Source organism: Gigantopelta aegis, chromosome 4, assembly GCF_016097555.1.
Source record: "Gigantopelta aegis isolate Gae_Host chromosome 4, Gae_host_genome, whole genome shotgun sequence".
NCBI classification, from domain to species: Eukaryota; Metazoa; Mollusca; class Gastropoda; order Neomphalida; family Peltospiridae; genus Gigantopelta; species Gigantopelta aegis.
The window spans coordinates 9,824,148-9,844,147 of NC_054702.1; the positions used below are offsets into that span (position 1 = coordinate 9,824,148).

Genomic DNA, 20,000 nt, shown 5'->3' on the forward strand with positions numbered 1-20,000 from the left:
AACGCAGCTACTGTACAATAAAGTTCCAAAATGTGAATATTCGCAAAAACGCAGCCACGTGCAAACCATGTCACCACTGCACGTGCGTTGTCTGCACGTGCAACATGAACACCGACAGTATAAAAGTGCAGGGTGTTCGCTTGCCTGGCCTCTGTATCTGGCCGACAGTTGACAATCCAGGACATGCCACGTCTCAGTGAACCGCAGAGAAACAATGCCATCGGCCGACTAGACGCAGGCGAATCCAGAACGGCCGTTGCCAGGGCATTCCATGTGCCCCCAAGCACCATCTCCAGACTGTGGGACCGTTACCAGCAACATGGATCAACACGTGACCTCCCTAGATCCGGTCGACCACGGGTCACTACCCCCGGGCAGGACCGCTACATCCGGGTACGCCACCATCGGGAACGATTGACTACTGCCACCTCCACAGCCGCAGCAATACCAGGTTTGCGCAGGATATCCGACCAGACCGTACGGAACCGCCTACGTGAGGTAGGAATTCGTGCCAGACGTCCAGTTCGAGGTGTCATCTTAACACCACAACACCGTCGACTCCGACTGCAGTGGTGCCAGATTCATCGACAATGGCCTCAACTGCGATGGAGACAGGTGTGGTTCAGTGACGAGTCCCGATTTCTGCTCCGACGTCATGATGGAAGATGTCGCGTGTATAGGCGTCGTGGTGAACGTTATGCGGCAAACTGCGTGCAGGAAGTGGACAGATTCGGCGGGGGTAGTGTCATGGTGTGGGCAGCCATCTCACACACTGGCAGAACTGACCTGGTCCACGTGCAGGGCAACCTGAATGCACAGGGCTACATTGACCAGATCCTCCGGCCACACATCGTTCCAGTTATGGCCAACGCCAATGCAGTGTTCCAACATGACAACGCCAGGCCTCACACAGCACGTCTCACAACGGCTATCCTACAGAACAACAACATTAATGTCCTTCCTTGGCCATCGAAATCACCGGATTGGAACCCAATTGAGAATCTATGGGACGAGTTGGACCGACAGCGACAACCACAACCCCAGACCCTGCCCGAGCTGGCAGCAGCCTTGCAGGCCGAGTGGGCCACCATCCCCCGGGACGTCATCCGTACTCTGGTTGCTTCAATGGGCAGGCGGTGCCAGGCAGTTGTCAACACACGCGGAGGCCACACCCGGTATTGACTCCAGATGACCTTGACCTTGGTGGTGTGTCCTATCACTTACTCACAATGGACTAGAGTGAATTGTGAACAATCCTGCAACATTTGGTAATTATCGGACTCACCATTCAATAATTAAATCAGTTCTCCAAAAGTTACGACAATGTGGTTTTGCGTTTCTTCTTTTGAAGAGTATATATATTACAGTATGTAGCTACAAGATCTATAAGCCATAGCTATTTACATACATATATATATTACAGTATGTAGCTACAAGATCTACAAGCCATAGCTATTTACATACATATATATATTACAGTATGTATCTACAAGATCTACAAGCCATAGCTATTTACATACATATATATAAGATCTACAGTATGTATGTATCTACAAGATCTACAAGCCATAGCTATTTACATACATATATATATATATTACAGTATGTAGCTACAAGATCTACAAGCCATAGCTATTTACATACATATATATATTACAGTATGTATCTACAAGATCTACAAGCCATAGCTATTTACATACATATATATATATATTACAGTATGTAGCTACAAGATCTACAAGCCATAGCTATTTACATACATATATATATATACAGTATGTATCTACAAGATCTACAAGCCATAGCTATTTACATACATATATATATTACAGTATGTAGCTACAAGATCTACAAGCCATAGCTATTTACATACATATATATATATTACAGTATGTAGCTACAAGATCTACAAGCCATAGCTATTTACATACATATATATATATATTACAGTATGTAGCTACAAGATCTACAAGCCATAGCTATTTACATACATATATATATTACAGTATGTAGCTACAAGATCTACAAGCAAGCCATAGCTATTTACAAGCCATAGCTATTTACATACATATATATATTACAGTATGTAGCTACAAGATCTACAAGCCATAGCTATTTACATACATATATATATATATTACAGTATGTAGCTACAAGATCTACAAGCCATAGCTATTTACATACATATATATATATTACAGTATGTATCTACAAGATCTACAAGCCATAGCTATTTACATACATATATATATATATTACAGTATGTATCTACAAGATCTACAAGCCATAGCTATTTACATACATATATATATATTACAGTATGTAGCTACAAGATCTACAAGCCATAGCTATTTACATACATATATATATATATTACAGTATGTAGCTACAAGATCTACAAGCCATAGCTATTTACATACATATATATATATATTACAGTATGTATCTACAAGATCTACAAGCCATAGCTATTTACATACATATATATATTACAGTATGTAGCTACAAGATCTACAAGCCATAGCTATTTACATACATATATATATTACAGTATGTAGCTACAAGATCTACAAGTCATAGCTATTTACTTGTAATCAGATCAAGTCACGTTTTTCACCCCTTGCTGCTTTTTCTGTTTTCATCTACTTGTTTTCAATGTGTATACTGATGCAAACAAGAACCAAAATAGAAACAGCAAACATCGACTTCAACCAAAAGCGTCATCCACAGCATCAGGAAGTGAACCGTGTTACTGGCAGTCAGCACCACAGTGCATGTACTGATAGTCAGTCCCACGTTACATTACATCTTGTAGTAGCCTTAAACCTACTCATTTAGTCATTAAACTCACTTTGGGTGGGAGTCAGTACCAAGATGCGAACCCAGTACGTACCAGCCTTAAGTCCTGTGGCTTAACCACTACACCACCAAGGCCAGTACCAGTACTCCCAGACAGCTGGAAGATATTTGTGTTATTGTTAATGAGACATAAGATGTAGTGATTGGTCATCTGGTGTATTCAGGAGCCAGAGAGAATGCAGCAATCAGTGTATCTGTCAGTGACCCTGACATACCTGTCTGTCTGTCCCACAGCCGCTAATTGCAAACACATTGTTGCTCTTTGTGGTATTCCATGTGGTCCTGGAATAATCCAAGTAGCTGTGCTTTAGTGGAGTATACATGTGGGTATCATTGAGGGAATGTGGGATTGCTAGACACAGGTTTTGTTACCACATGGATGTTAGCTGGCCTATTTACTACCAAATAGCTCTTATTGTTTTTCTTCTTTTTTTCTTTTTTCTTTTTTTTCAGTTATTTAGGTCATGTACATTAAAAGTATTTTATTAAAATGTCTTCAAGTCTGACTTTGTTTCCATACAACATACATTAGCCATTTTTGTTTTCTTGTTGGTCCATTGAAAGCAGTTCATGTTATATCTCTCTGTTGGGATTCTCTCTGGCTAATCACTGCTCAAATGTCAGGTTTGATTACCAGGCAGATGGGCTGGACCAGCTGGCACATGCTTTAATGGCTACCACTAACATCAGTTACTTTCAGGTGCTCTAAAGTGCCTACCAGTAGCCATGGTTATTCAACAGAGAAACTTCATAATATTTGTATGGTGGAAACTGAATCTTTTAAGACTTCTGCTAAGAATTAGTCAACTGGTTTTGACATGGAACTTTTCCATCTTATTATGTTATCTAAAAATCTGTCAAAAAAGGCACCAACTAGTCTGCTTGTAAGAAATAATTGAATAGTTGTCTTGACCCAATAGGTGCCATACTTTGGAGGGCGGTATCTAGACTAGCCAGAAGATTACTTGCATCAGATGAAGGGGCAGGACATAGCCTAGTGGTAAAGTGCTTGTCTGATAAAGGATCAGTCTGGGATCAATCCTCGTTTGTAGGCTTATTGGGCTATTTCTCATTTCAGCCAGTGTATGATGACTTGTATGTCAAAATGTTAAAAGTTTGTTTTAATGACACCACTAGAGCACATTGAGTTATTAATCATCGGTTATTGGATGTCAAATATTTGATAATTCTGATATTGTCTTAAAGAGGAAAACTGCTACATTTTTCCATTAGTAGCAAGGGATCTTTTATTTGCACCGTCCCAGAGACAGGATAGCACATATCAATGGTGGTGCACTGGCTGGAATGAGAAATAATCTAATGGTGAGTGCTTTACCACTGGGATACTTCCTGTCCCTGGTATATCAAAGGTTGTGATATGTGCTATCCTTTACATTGGATGGTGCACATAAAAGATACCTTGCTTCTAATGGAAAAATGTAGCGGGTTTCCTCTCTAAGACATATGTCAAAATTACCAAATGTTTAACATCCAATAGCTGATGTTTGGGTCATAGGAACAAACCTTGGCAGAACCATTGGTTTTTCTCTTATCCCAACCAGTGCCCCACAACTGGTATATCAAAGGCCACTGTATGTGTTGTCCTGTCTATTGGAAAGTGCATATAAACGATCCCATCCTCTTAAAGACTACAAGATAAAGTTATCGAATGTTAGACAACAATAGCTAATGATTAATTAATCAATGTGCTCCACTGGTGTCATCAAACAAAACTCTTCTTTTTTTTGATCTTGTAGACATTAGTAACTTGATAAATGCTGCATTTGATTGAGTTTTCTGGCTGTTCTTATCACTTGAAATGGAAAAAATGTCTTTTTCACGCATCAGCACATTTTAAGCTACGGCTTAGCCACTATGTGGTGTCTAACAAATGGTTATTTTTTAGATTTGGACTTATGAATTGTCACAATAATGATGACACTGGGTGTTCATAAAAAACGATTCTTGTGTAATCTGAGATATTCCTCGGCAGTTAGCCACAAAGGAGATAAATTGCAAAGAAAACCAACCATCAGACTGTTTTAATTGATATATTAATGGATTTGAGCTGACATTGTAGTTTATGGATTATAATACAGCCAAATGTTTATTGTATTTAAGCATAAATTCTGCTCCTTTTTTAAAACGTTATTCTTCTTCAGGAAATGGTTGATTTGGACCAGAAGCTGGGCTTCATCAACAAGAGAATAAATGAGGCAGACAGCACACATTGGCGGGGGATGTTCAAGAGGAACCCCCTTTGGTGATACTGTCACACTCACTGGCAGAGGATGTTGAAGAGAAACCTCCCCTCTGGTGATACTGTCACACTCACTGGCGAGGGATGTTGAAGAGAAACCTCCCCTCTGGTGATACTGTCACACTCACTGGCGAGGGATGTTGAAGAGAACCCCCTCTGGTGATACTGTCACATTTACTGGGGGGGGGGGGGGGGTTCCAAGAGAACCCCCTCTGGTGATATTGGTGCATTCCTGGCTGGTCCAGGCTTGATGTTGACAGCTGAGATCATCATTTGAAGACTTCTGCCTTGACACAGAAAACTGCATCTGTGTTGTGAAAGATGACCAGATCCCTGGGTTTATTTCTCCTGTGAAGATGGTTACATTAAATGCACTGACCATAGATATTTGTCAGTGTGAAATATTTTTGGCTCTTACACTTTTGTGACTGTTAAAATTGCACATTATTTGCCATTTGTTGTTTAGATGATCAATTTTAGCAAATCCAGTCTGTCTTTCTGGTCATCCTGGTGAATTGTAGTCGCAAGTCAAATACAGATTATGTTAAACAGAAAAAGTTTGTATTTACGAAACTAGGATCAGTGCATTTAAGACAAGTTTGATTATGTATTGTTTGTCATTTCTCAGTGTTGTGAGAACCCATATTGTCAAATTAATTGTACGGCAACCATGCCAGCAGGTGATTGAGGAGACAAGATTTTTTAAACTGTTGAAGTCTTTTGTTGGGTGGCTGATATTTATGTTACAGTCGATGTCTAAAATCAGGCAATTTGTTAATTTACCGATTTACTCGGACAGTTTATAAATTGTCTAAATATTTTAGTCATTTTACAAATTTACTAGAAAATCAGAGTACATGTATTTATTTGACAGATTCACTAAAAAAGAATCTGGGGAAGGAAACTAAAAATGTATATTTTATGTTAACTTTACACAGGGTAATTTATTATAAGAACAAGAATTCAAAACAATAAAAAATGACCTCCTGTAAACTGATTTAGCATAACATTGACTGTAACACACACACAATACTTGTAATTGGTTCATGACTTGGGATAATTGGCTTTATCCTGTGAATGATGAACCATTCATTTGTGGGTAGCATAAAGTTAGTATCCTATTACTTGGGATAACTGGCTTAATCCTATAAATGATGAATTCATTATTCGTGGGTAGCATAAACTTTTAAGCCCATATTCTATATCATTAACCAGATATTTTTATCCAGCAATTCGGCAACATAAGAATAGAAATGATATTTGTTAAGTTTTGATATGCAAATTTTGTTGCATCTAAGCTTGCTAGTCGTTTGAAGTGTACTGTCCTATAAGATGATATAACGTGATATTTGGTGTGAGGTTATAGGTTATCTCAGAGGTTTAATTATTGTCTGTTATTTCTTTCACGTTCATCAGGGTATGAAAAAAAAAAATCATCCACACATTGTGTGAATCGGTGAAGCTGTTCTTACATAAGATTGTGGATGATTTTTTTTTCATACCCAGATGAACATAAAAGAAATAACGGACAATACTTATAATTAAATTTGAATCATACTTGCTAATAAGAACAACACTAAAAGTTCATACTTTATTTTGAATTATTTTTGGTCCATAAACAATAACGCTCAATAAGATAACTTGCCCATATAAAATGACGTTCCCTGATGATGTAATTTGTTCACTCATCGAGAATTGAACAAACTCCCGTTGCAATGTCTGGACCAGTGAGATGACGTTATATTGTAATGAATGTAACAGAAATTTAATTATTTTAAGGTAAACAATTTTATTAAATAAATATGTTTTGTTGTATCAATTGACACAAAAATGTTTTTCTGTTTACTAACAATAATAATACGCAATATATTTCTTGTTTGATCATTATTTATGTGTTTAGTGGCCAAGAAAAGCATTATTGGCTTTTAACCTGTCAGCATCTGTTTCATTCAGCAATATATTTAAAAGAGGTATTAAGTTATGAAAGAGTTACATATTATATTGTGATGTATACTTTTTTTTGACAAACTGTGACTTTTCTCTGGCATGGCTATGGGCATCTGTCTCTTACAGGAATTAGACAAAAACATTTATTTTTGTCTGCAAAATATTTTATTAACAATCATCTTTTCCAAAACTATAGTATAATGGTTTTGTTTTACCTTGTGGTACTTTTTGAGAGCTAAATCCATACGGATAAACGTATACCGGTACCTGCATGTCACTTGTCATAGCGTGAAGTATACAAGTGACATTTTATATTATTTCTCTTACAACTCTCGGCAGTTTGGTTTGTGGGTGTGTCCATGATGAATAATGCAATGTATGTGCTGTGTCGGTGTATAACTGTGTTTGTGCTGGGGGGGTCATTAAACATTCAATCATTGTGTGTAGTTGGATCTTGTATCATTTTGTACTTAACTACTGGTTTACTTTATTGCATACCCATTTAATATTACTATAGTAATAAAGACAATTCTGACGTGCAATAATAATACAAATTATTCAATATGTGTGATACAAAATCTTGCATGCATAGTACGTGTTACCCGAATGACATCATGTTCCTAGCCAGTACGCTCAACGTTATGTCAGTTCTATAAAATTCAACCAACTTTCCAGACGAAGTAAGTTGTGTTATTTAATTAAACTTCTGTTAATCATAATAGAGAAAGGTGGTATGCAATAAATACAGAACCACATACCAGATGTTTTGCTATGTTATTTATTGCACTTGTTTATTTATTGGACTTTTTATAGTGCGCAATATTTATACCACTCGACCACTATGAGGTCTCTTGGTATAGTAGCGGTCAAGTGGTATAAATTTTGCGCACTATAAATGAGTGCAATAAATAACATGGCAAAACAACTTGTATGTTGTTCTGTATATGTATTGGTACATTCTGAAAGCCGATGCACTGACCAGCAGTGCAGGTATCGGATCAGTGTAGGTAGATGTAGACTGATGGGTTTCACCACATGCCTCGTTGGGTTAATGCGACCTTCAGTTAATACTTGTACCTCGGTGGATATAAATATAGGACGGGGTGGTAGGAAGGAGTTGCTCCACCTGAAACAGAAATTATTTAAAGTTTACAAATGTTCTTTGGTCTAGCTGGACAAGACCCTATATTATTGTGCCCCGATTTCTTTTTAAGACCCTCCCCCTTTATTTGAGGATGCATGTAGATCTGGCCCTGTTCTCACACAGATGTCATTGATACTGAGACTTGAGACTCAGGAGCCCTGCATCTTTCAGTTTATTTCCTTCTCAACATGGTTTTGTTACCAGATAACATTTTGTTTTCAAAAAATAAATTTGTTTTAATAATTTAGAATCATGTAGCATTACAATCTAAAATTTGCATAGCAAATTGTGATGCAATACTGAACAAAATATTCTTTGGTTAGGCTAATTGTCAAACAGTGTACTGTTTATAGAAAATCACAGCAGGATTGGGGGTGGGGTGGGGGGGGGGAGGGAGAGGAAATGGTAAAGTTTTAGTTTAGAAGCACATTTTTTTAAAACAAGACTATTGAATAACACATCTCCAAAACATTCAAGAAGTTGGTTTGGCTTGCCTCATGCTCACTCAAATATGGAAAGTGGCCAGTGTTTGTGCACTCCCCTTTAATCATTTTACTGTTGTGTGTGTTGTTGAGATACTTATTTTATAAATGTTAAAGTTTGTGTTATTTAACGACACCACTAGAGCACTTTATTTATTTATCTTTGGCAGCGATTGGTACCATCCTCGATGGCGTCATGGTTAGGCCATCGGTCTACAGGCTGGTAGGTACTGGGTTCGGATCCCAGTCGAGGCATGGGATTTTTAATCCAGATACCGACTCCAAACCCTGAGTGAGTGCTCTGCAAGGCTCAATGGGTAGGTGTAAACCACTTGCACCGACCAGTGATCCATAACTGGTTCAACAAAGGCCATGGTTTGTGCTATCCTGCCTATGGGAAGCGCAAATAAAAGATCCCTTGCTGCTAATCGGAAAGAGTAGCCCATGTAGTGGCGACAGCGGGTTTCCTCTCAAAATCTGTGTGGACCTTAACCATGTGTCTGATGCCATATAACCGTAAATAAAATGTGTTGAGTGCGTCGTTAAATAAAACATTTCTTTCTTCTTTTTTTTGGCAGCGATTGGGTGTCTAACACTTGGTAATTTTTGACTTGTAGTCCTAGATGAAACCCATTAGTAGCAAGGGATCTTTTATATGCACCATCCCACGGACAGGACAGCACATAACATGACCTTTGATATACTAGTGGTGGTACACTGCATTGGGATGGGGAAGAAACCCAATCAGAGAATGGGTCCACTGAGATGACTTAATCCTATGACCCAAGCACCTCAGGCGAGCACTCTACCGACTGAGCTAGATTCAGCCCGGTTTTAAATGTGTGCAGCTGATCTCGTTAAGTCAAAGGTCGTGGTATGTGCTGTCCTTTATGTGGGGTAGTTCATATAAAAGATCCCTTGCTGCATTAGGAAAAGTTTAGTGGGTTTCCTCTGTTGACTACGAGTCAGAATTACCAAATGTTTGACATCCAATAGCCGATGATTAATAAATCAATGTGCTCAAGTGGTGTCATTAAACTCAACAAACTTTAAACAACTTTTTTAACTGTTAAATATCTCACCTGGAGTTATCTCAAGAGCAATGGATGGCCTGCTGCCATTTCCATACAGAGAGGTTTTTATTACTCTGCCTTGATCATTTATTATTGCACCCCCCCCTTCCACCTTTTCTATTGTTATGCTATATACATATAGGTATGTCCCTGACACTGTATAGGCTGTAGTGATTAAAATGAGAGTATGAGTAAAGGGTGTATCTAGTCACAGTGTTCGTCATGGAAAGATGAAATTACATAGTTTTTGCATTTGTTGACCATGTCTGCCCAAAAAAATGGTACCAGTGATGCAGATATATGACATCATTCACAGAAAATGTATATTAAAATGACAGCGTAGTATTTCAACATGGCTTATAATAGAGTACCTGTTTATTAGAAATGGTATCAAGATGCTTCTATAGTTGTCATTTGTGTATTATTTCAATGATGGAATGATCATATTCTAATGACCACTGGCTTTCAAAATGCATGTATGTATTAAAAAAAAAAAATCTTTTAAAAACGGGGGTTGGGGTCTTTTCCCCCTTATCTGTACTCTTTTTCACAATCGTAATCAGACTCATATTTGCACTTTGAATTCTTTTTTAAGAGAGGAAAAAACAGTATTTATGCTGAACTGGTAGATATTGTTTATGGTTAATGTTTTGCTTTTGGAATAAAAGTAAAATAAACACTGATATATTCTGATGTGTTTTAGAAGTTTTTCAAGACTTGGAACAGCTTTAGGTCTGTTTATGTAGGAACAAAAATTAGAGATTGAACAAACATTTAAATTTATTCCAGGAAAATCTGAAATATGGATTTTAGTGTCATCTATTAACAGTTTCTGTCATTGTTTTGTGAAAATCTTACAATAAACACCTAATTATTAACATTGCTAAATATTTGACATATTTTGTTCAAGATGATTTCCATCACTGAAAACATACAATAGGTGAGAACTACAAATAAAAGGTTTGCACAGAACACCTGTGATGTGTATTACCTTGCAGAGAAAACACCTGTGATGGGCATTACCTTGCAGAGAAAACACCTGTGATGTGCATTACCTTGCAGAGAAAATACCTGTATATGTGTATTACCTTGCAGAGAAAACACCTGTTATGTGTATTACCTTGCAGAGAAAACACCTGTATATGTGTATTACCTTGCAGAGAAAACACCTGTTACACCTGTATATGTGTATTACATTGCAGAGAAAACACCTGTATATGTGTATTACCTTGCAGAAAAACACACGTGATGTGTATTACCTTGCAGAGAAAACACCTGTATATGTGTATTACCTTGCAGAAAAAACACACGTGATGTGTACTAACTTTCAGAGAAAACACCTGTATATGTGTATTACCTTGCAGAAAAAACACATGTGATGTGTATTACCTTGCAGAGAAAACACACGTGATGTGTATTACCTTGCAGAGAAAACACCTGTATATTTATATTACCTTGCAGAAAAAACATGTGATGTGTATTACCTTGCAGAGAAAACACCTGTATATGTGTATTACCTTGTGATGTGTATTACCTTGCAGAGAAAACACCTGTATATGTGTATTACCTTGTGATGTGTATTACCTTGCAGAGAAAACACCTGTATATGTGTATTACCTTGTGATGTGTATTACCTCAGAGAAAACACCTATATATGTGTATTACCTTGCAGAAAAAACACACGTGATGTGTATTACCTTGCAGAGAAAACACATGTGATGTGTATTACCTTGCAGAGAAAACACCTGTATATGTGTATTACCTTGCAGAAAAAACACACGTGATGTGTATTACTTTGCAGAGAAAACACACGTGATGTGTATTACTTTGCAGAGAAAACACCTGTATATGTGTATTACCTTGCTGTATATGTATGTGTAATTGATTTTATAGAAACTGGGCAACTGGTTAGTGTGTACTTGGACTCTTTGTCTTGTCAGGTGAATCGTTTTGTAACGGTATGTGATGATAATGATTTTGTGATTGATTTGTACTAAGTTGGTATGTGTATTATGTACATGATTTATGCATGCTGTCATTTGTATCTGTTATTATTATTTTTTTTTTTTTTTTTTTTTTTTTTTTTTATTATTATTAAAAACAAATTAATTTGTTTATATTTATTTTATTTTATGATATGTTATTTTATTTATTTATTTATTTATTTTGTTGAAGTTCTGTCTACAATTTTGCACCCACAGTCTACGAGCTTACATGTACCTTCAGTTATGTAATAAATAACCTACTGTGAGAACATTTGACAGGGTCATTGTGTTGTCCTTGAAAATTGAAAACACTTTTGTGTGGTCACAAGTGAAATGTCAACAGGGTATATTCATTGAATGTTATCTAACGTCCAGGATTAGATTGTGTTAGACTCCTATCGGAAACACACTTGTATTCTTTGACTTGTATTAGTTGTGACAAGTTTCAGCCATGTGGCACACAATTTCGATTGACAAATGTACAGACAGTTGTTCACAATTATGAGCTTTTTCATGAGCGTACAAACTAACACTAGCGATGGGAGTGGAGTTAATGTCAGCATATACTTTTAAAACTAAAACACAATGGAAAAAATTGTTCCTTGCAAAATCAATATTTTTAATGTATTTTTACAAGGGGGGTTGAGGTGGGGAGGCAGTTAAAAAGGGGTGTTATTTTTACACCCATTAAAATAGTATTGATTGTGAACAGCCCTTTACATCTAATAATTCCAGGGGCAGATTCAGAATTTTTTTTAATTTTAGAGGGGAAGTTGTATATTAGCAGCGATTGCACTTAAAAATAAGTGGGCAAAATAAATGTCTTGAGCAGGGGAGGTCCAGGTCCCCTTGACACACCACACACGCCTCCCTCTCCCCCCCACCCCCGCCACCATCCCTTTGATCTGTGTCTTGAGTTCATTAATTTAAAACATGATTTGTAGCTATAGCATGTGCATAATGGTTGCATTATATCAAATAGGTCTTATAGCTAGGTCAAAGTTCAAAGTGACCAGAGTATTTATTATCCAGAGTATTTAATAATGCCAGTCCTGCCACTGGTGATAAATGTGTCGGTGGTTGTCAGAATGAGTTGCTTTATCTGAGCAATAAATGAACGTATTTTTACTTTTTTACAGCGCCACTGTGTCAAGTACTCTTGTGCTTAACACTTGCATGTATAAAACTAAACTAAAATATATTCAAATGTATGGGGTGGTGGTAATAAAATATTTTTATATCCAAAATGAGCCATAAACGTTTCCACTTTCTTCAGTTAACAATTCAGGAGAGATCTTATGTTTATATTAATGATTCATAGTTCAGTTGATATATTGCATAATATTTTTAGCTACTTAAGTTAACATTGTTGTCTGTGGGATTCTATTTGGTGTAGTACAGACTTTATATGTACTCTGGGGACCACAGTATGAAATAGAGGGGTACTCCACACTTACCTCTACATTCATTAATAATATCAATACAGGTATAATTTGTTATTGTATTTTTGTAAATTGTTAGATTTTATTTATTTATTTGTCAAATTTGGGATATATATATATATATACATGTATTTGTTTTAATATTAAGTGATGTGGAAAAAATAATTGTTATAAAAAAAGTATGTATACTCTAGAATTGGTTTTTGTTGTTCTTCTTGTTGTTTGTTGTATTTAGAAAAAAGTATTTAAAAACACTGTGATGAAACAACTATGACCAAGCCCAGTTGTTTGTAACCTAGCTTAGCTTACCCACTAGTTAACACTACCTGTAAGTTAAATTCCTTAACCCATACATGTAATGTAGGCTAATATGCCTATGCAGTGCTGGGATATCATAAGGCTTATGCTTATTAACCTCAGTTACACGCAAAGGCTTTTACACAAAAAGGCGTGTTCAAAACCCTAATGGTATATGAGCACGTAAAACTAGTTGCCTACCTACATATACCTACCTACTTACCTTACACAAACAGTCCTGTGTTTTTAATTATGTAATTAACATTTCCTCCTGTAGGCGTGCACACAGATTTCAGGACATGCATCTTGATAGATTTATGCTTACGGCCAACATGTTTTTATCTCGCCTTGATAAAGAAAGGAAGAAATGTTTTAACGACACACACGACACACTTGTATAGTATTTATAGTTCTATAGTATCAAAAGGCAAAATATAGGTATTAATTTTCTTACTTAGCATTTAGTTCCAGTGTTGAGTTATTAAAGATACTTTATCCTCTTGCAAGTTGTAACATTGGAAGGTATTTGTGCCAAAGTTACTTATTTTGTTGAAATTGTAATTTTTTGACATCAAGATATGAAACTAATGCATCGTGTATGACACTCCCGTCTTGAAATTGGTCATTGTCGAAGTCCGAGGCTAAATACGGGATGGGCGTGCCTGAACCTTTGGTGGATGCGGGCACGTAAATGGAGTTCCTGTGCAGAGTGTATCAATTACAGTTGCTAGTCCGGTACATCAGTTGCAGATGTAGCCCATGGAGTGGCAGTAACAGGTTTCCTCTCTGATTATATCTGTGTCCAATGCCATGCATGGACGTATGGGGACTCTTTTGATTTAGGGGGGCTGGAGGGGTTGATTTGCCCGAAATTTTACCCAGATAAAATTTGCCCGAATTTCCCCCACTGTTTTGCCCGAATTTGCCCGGGGGAACCCCTGCCCCCCCCCCCCCCCCCCCCCCCGGGTCGTACGCCCATTATGCCATGTATCTGTAGTTAAAATGCGTCGAGTACATTGTTAAATAAAACAGTTTCTAGTCCGATAACCATACACTGTTTATAGAGGAATATGCACCTTCAACATGTACGATACAAAGGTAATTGGTTTTGTAGTTCTAACAAAAGGTCAAGACTTTTTACACAAATGTTAAAGAAGATAATTTGTAAATTTAATACTTTATACAAAGGTCGGTGTTTTGGGTCCAGACCTGCACTTTCATCCAAAGATTGTACCAACGTAACATCAAACGATTATAAATGGTGACACGGTGACACGGATGTCTGTTTACCAATGTGGTGTATCGTATGACAGTCTGCTAGGTACGAAGGAAATGGAAGGAATATTTATTTAATGACACATCAGCACTTTATAAACCAGTGGGGGATCTAAGCCCCCACCCCCAAGTGTGCGGCATTTATATTTTATTTTATTTTTTCATTTTGTTTTACGTTGAATAATCCTAGAAATCTCTTCGGTCAACTCTCATTACGACCACCACCACCCCACCACCCCACCACCCCACCCCACCCAAATGGATTTTTTGGATCCGCCACTGTAAACTGCAGCTATTTGGTGTCTAACATATGGTTATTTCAACATTGGATATGAAAAAAAAAGATATAGGGAGGTGGGGATGAGGTTAATTCCAAAAACTAGAAAGGGATATTTTATATACTTTCCTATAGACAGAACGTTACATATCACAACCTTTGACTGAGTCATAGCTGGTTGGAATATAACATAAAAATAGAATGTAAAGTTTGTTTTGTTTAATGAAAACACTGGAGCACATTGATTTATTAATCATCGGCTATTGGATGTTAAACACTGGGTAATTTTCACATATAGTCTTAGAAAGAAGCTACATTTGTCCATTAGTAACAAGGGAACTTTTATATTAACCATCCTACAGACAGGATAATACACACCACGGCCTTTGATATACCAGTCGTCGTGCACTGGTGAACGAGAAATAACCCAATAGGCCACCGTCGGGGATCGATCCCAGACCGACTGCACATCAAACAGCACTTTACCACTAGGCTAACCTACGTCCCACCGCTTTAAAATAAAGTTGCACATTAAAAAATCCATTTTTTTTTACAAATTGAAGTTGATTAATCCAGCAACACACCTCCCCTATTTGTTTAATAGCCCTGGGAAGGTAGTGACTCCATATACATGGCTGAATATTTCATAAGTTTTCGCCCCAGATAAATGTAACCGAAAGTGTAGGTGAAATCATTGAGCTAGGAGACACTAGGTCACAGACTGAACGCTGCACTATGTGACCTATTCACACCTATAGCATTGTGGATGTAGCCGGCAGCTACACTGTGGATGTGGCGGGTGACTCACACTAGAACTGTTCAGATAGCACGACACAAGCCAATGTCAAAAAGGACACACATTATATCTATATATACACACGTGTGTCTTCTATTTGTGTCACCCGTTACGCCTCAATGCGAAACATACGATGTCAAAACGATCTCATTACTTGGACCCCTAAAATAAAACGGTCTTGTACGGTACACAAGTTGTTAGAAAAGGAAAAGCCACTGACACTTGTAAAATGTTACAAAACATTCACTAAATGAGATGCAGGCTTATGGGAATGATAAATGTAGCGGGGGAGGGTGTGTGTGGTAACAGAAAAATACGGTCATATAATATATTATATATTCCTGCGGGCCTGGTTTGACATTAAACAATGTATTTTAATACATGTTTAGGATATGCCTACAAGCTCCTTTTGTTTGTTTCTTGTTGGGTTGTTGTTGTTGGAGTTTGTTTTGTTGGTGGGGGTTTTGGGGTTGTTTTTGTTTGGGGTTGTTGTTTGGGGTTTTTTTTTTGGGGGGGGGGGGGGTGGGGGGTCTTTGTTGTTTTTGTTGTGGGTTTTTTGGGGGGTGGGGGGTTTGTTGTTGTTGTTGTTGTGGGGGTTTTTTTTTTGGGGGGGGGTGGTGGGGAGCGGGAGGGCGACTGATTTTTGCCCTAATTAAACAAAAATGCCTGAATTGGGATAACAACGTTTATTCATATTGGCATTTCTATGCTGCCTGTGGAATGATGCATATAAAAAAATCCCTTGGTACTAATGGAAATATGTATATTTAAAAATGACCAAATGTTTGACACCCAATAGCCCACGATTAATTAATCAAGGTGTTCTAATGGTGTCGTTAAACAAAACAAACTTCTTCCAAACAGCTATAGGCCTATAGGGTTGCAAACGAATCATTACACCTTTTTACATGGTTTACAAATGATATTGTGAGTAGAATGATGAAAAGGTTTCAGGCCAGCTCACTTTGCCCAAATATCTCCATCTACATGTTTTTGCCCAAATTCGAAGATTTGCTTCAGGACTGCATGGAGTAGTGGGGGGAGGGCAGTTGGCCCCTGACACCCCGTCTCGGACGCTTATGATGTTTACACATATTTATTAAATACAGTGTATTTACAATATTTATTATAGGTACATACTATTTATTAAATGCTATATTATATGTTGAGTTATAAATATTCTTAATATTTATTAAAACATTTTTTTTTTACATAGGCCTATCTATTCGACGGCCCTGTTCGAGCATTATAACATTTTATGAATAGATAAATGCATGTTTCGTCCACGTGGCGCAGTCTACAATGTGTAGAGAGTGATTGCGTCATCCACGTCTCATCACCTATCTCGAACCTGGTTGGATCAATGGGTTTAAACAAACTTCCTCGAGTGGCCGGCACTTGACGCGGTGGTGATGGTGACGTATTGGGAAGTGAGCCGATAATCTATCCACCAGATACCTGCGCAACTGCACGACCGCGTTTTCTCACCTGTGGCAAAACTAGTAGTCCAGACTGTATTAACACGAGTAGCACATGTATCTGTTGTGTTGTGGTTCAGTACTGTTTCCAGCGGAGTGGTGGTCTTAGGATTACCACCATGCACCTGGAAGTTAAATAATTCGTGTGGTATGAAAATAAAGAAATGTTTTATTTAACGACGCACTCGACACATTTTATTTACGGTTATATGTCGTCAGACATATGGTTAAGGACCACACAGATATAGAGAGGAAACCCGCTGTCGCCAATTCATGGGCTACTCTTTTCGATTAGCAGCAAGGGATCTTCTTTTATATGCACCATCCCACAGACAGGATAGTACATACCACGGCCTTTGATATACCAGTCATGGTGCACTGGCTGGAACGAGAAATAGCCCAAATGGGCCCACCGACGGGAATCGATCCCAGACCGACTGCGCATCTAGCGAACGCTTTACCACTGGGATATTTCCCGCCCTCGTGTGATATGAGAAAAATATGAGATAGTCCCTTTTTCTTCGTGAATGTAAGTATTTACATGTAACTAAAAAAACCCGCTAGCAATATCTTTAGAATACGTTTTAAAGGCATGGTAACACGTTTAGCTCACCTACTAAATATGATGGGCGGGGGTTCAAAATGAAAACAAGCACATCTAATTTCTCCAAGGGGAAGTGGTGTCGTTAAACAAAACAAATTAACTTTATGTTCCTTTTGTCGATATTTTGGTGCATAACAATTATTGATTTATGGCTACGTTTCTACAATTTAGAAAGAACCCCCCCCCCCCCCCCCCCCCACCTCTGAAACAACAAACAAGTAAAACATAACAAAACAAAACCCACCAATACATTCCTTCATTCTCTGCAACTTTTCCTTTAAAATGTTTGCGAAAGACGTTAATATAATTTATTATATAACATTTAGTGAAATATCTTAAAATATCAGTGAAATAAAAGTGTTATCAGTCACTCAGTGACGATAACACATTTTAGAGTGAAAATTTCACTATTTCTCTCCAAAATGTGTTATCGTTACTGTAGAAAGTGTTATCGCCACTGTAAGAAAACCGGAACTATTTTGCTTCTGGCATTTTAAAAATAAAGGTAAATTGCCAAAAGTTATATAATAAATAGAAAATTTCATGTTTTTTGTCAAATATGATTTATATCTCATCTCGTGAAGTTTGCAATCATATCACACTCGTCGCACAAGCACGACTCGTGAGATGTGATTGCAAACTTGTCTTGATGAGAGATAAATCATATTTGACAAAAAACATAAAATATCCTCTATATATTAACAAGCGTTAGTTGAAGAGGAACGTATATCTTATGTATATTTCAAGTCATGCAAAATAGCTAATTGCAATATGAAATTGCCGAATATCAAGTAAAACGTGTTGGGTGGTACAATAGCGAAGTTCAGTATTCCTTATGGATATAATTCATTTTTGGTCCTGTATTAGATGAAAACAAAGCTTGTGATAGGTGATACCGTGTTCTATAAGTGTGACAGACATATATTTAAAACAGAAACCATTAGCACGTCCACAAACATGTGTCACAGACTGGTGTATACTGTTATACAAATACATTTCGTTCCACCAACACGTTAAAACAAACTTTATGCCACAAATAAATGTTAAATGGTAAGAAAAAAAGTAATGGTTATGCATATGCGTACGGGCTCCCATTTCTGAAAGGGGAAGGGACAGACCGAATTTGCTTGACATTTTTACACGGCTTACAACTAATATTGGGTATAAAGATGGAAATACTCGATGAAAATGTTTAAGGCAATCTCAATGTACCCGAATTTGAGAATAAATTTGCTTTAGAGCTGAGTGGGGTGGGGAGATCAGCTGTCTCGTACGCTTTTGTGTGTATGACGAGTGTAAACTGGAATTATATCGGATGTACCATAATATATTAAAGTTACCTATGTACCTGTATAACAATCTGTTTCAAGTTTCCAATTTGCATCAATATTGTCCTGTTTTGTTCTCAAATATTGATTTCACCGAGCAGCTTATTGCTTCTACGTTGTCCTTTATGGCAGGGGATTAATACTTAATTTACAACGGAAGGGCGTGGTGGTACAGATTGATTGACGAACTGAAATCTTATAGAATGGAACAACACAACGGTCTCGGTGGCGCGTGGTTAAGCCATCGGACATAAGGCTTATAGGTACTGGGTTCGCCTCTCGGTACTGGCTTCCACCACGAGCGAGTTATGCGACTCAATGGTAGGTGTAAAGCCGCTCCACCGACTTCTCTCTCACCAACTAACCACTAACCCACTGCTCTACACAGACAGTCCAGATAGCTGAGGTGTGTGCCCAGGACAGCATGCATGAACCTAAATGGGGGTATAAGCATGAAAATAGCTATAAATGACATGAAATGAGACATCCAACAAGCGATTGGACTGTTCTAGCGTGTAATTTGGCCTGGCCACTAACTTGATGTGAATGGGCGAGTTTTACTCCTAGAAGGTCTCCCGCCAGACATATTGATTTCCCTGCTATCTCCAGGCGCTGGCTGATGTTCAAGCGAGCGCTGACCTAACTGAACACAAACTACATGCATTGGAATGACGGGTCTTCGAATCCGCGGTCTGATAATCGTTCAATGAATCGAGATTTAAGTACGATAGAAAAAATTCTAACAGGGAATAA

At 37.7% G+C, this 20,000-nt stretch overlaps 1 protein-coding gene across 1 annotated transcript in view; it reads left to right on the top strand.

Annotated features, from left to right (window-relative positions):
* LOC121369661 overlaps positions 1-9,000 on the top strand; it is a 43,862-nt gene extending 34,862 nt beyond the window's left edge. The window contains exon 7 of the mRNA XM_041494706.1: positions 5,022-9,000. Coding sequence (XP_041350640.1) covers positions 5,022-5,126 — 105 coding nt within the window. The 3' untranslated portion in view covers positions 5,127-9,000. The remainder of the gene's footprint in view (positions 1-5,021) is intronic.
* Positions 9,001-20,000: the final 11,000 nt, after the last annotated feature.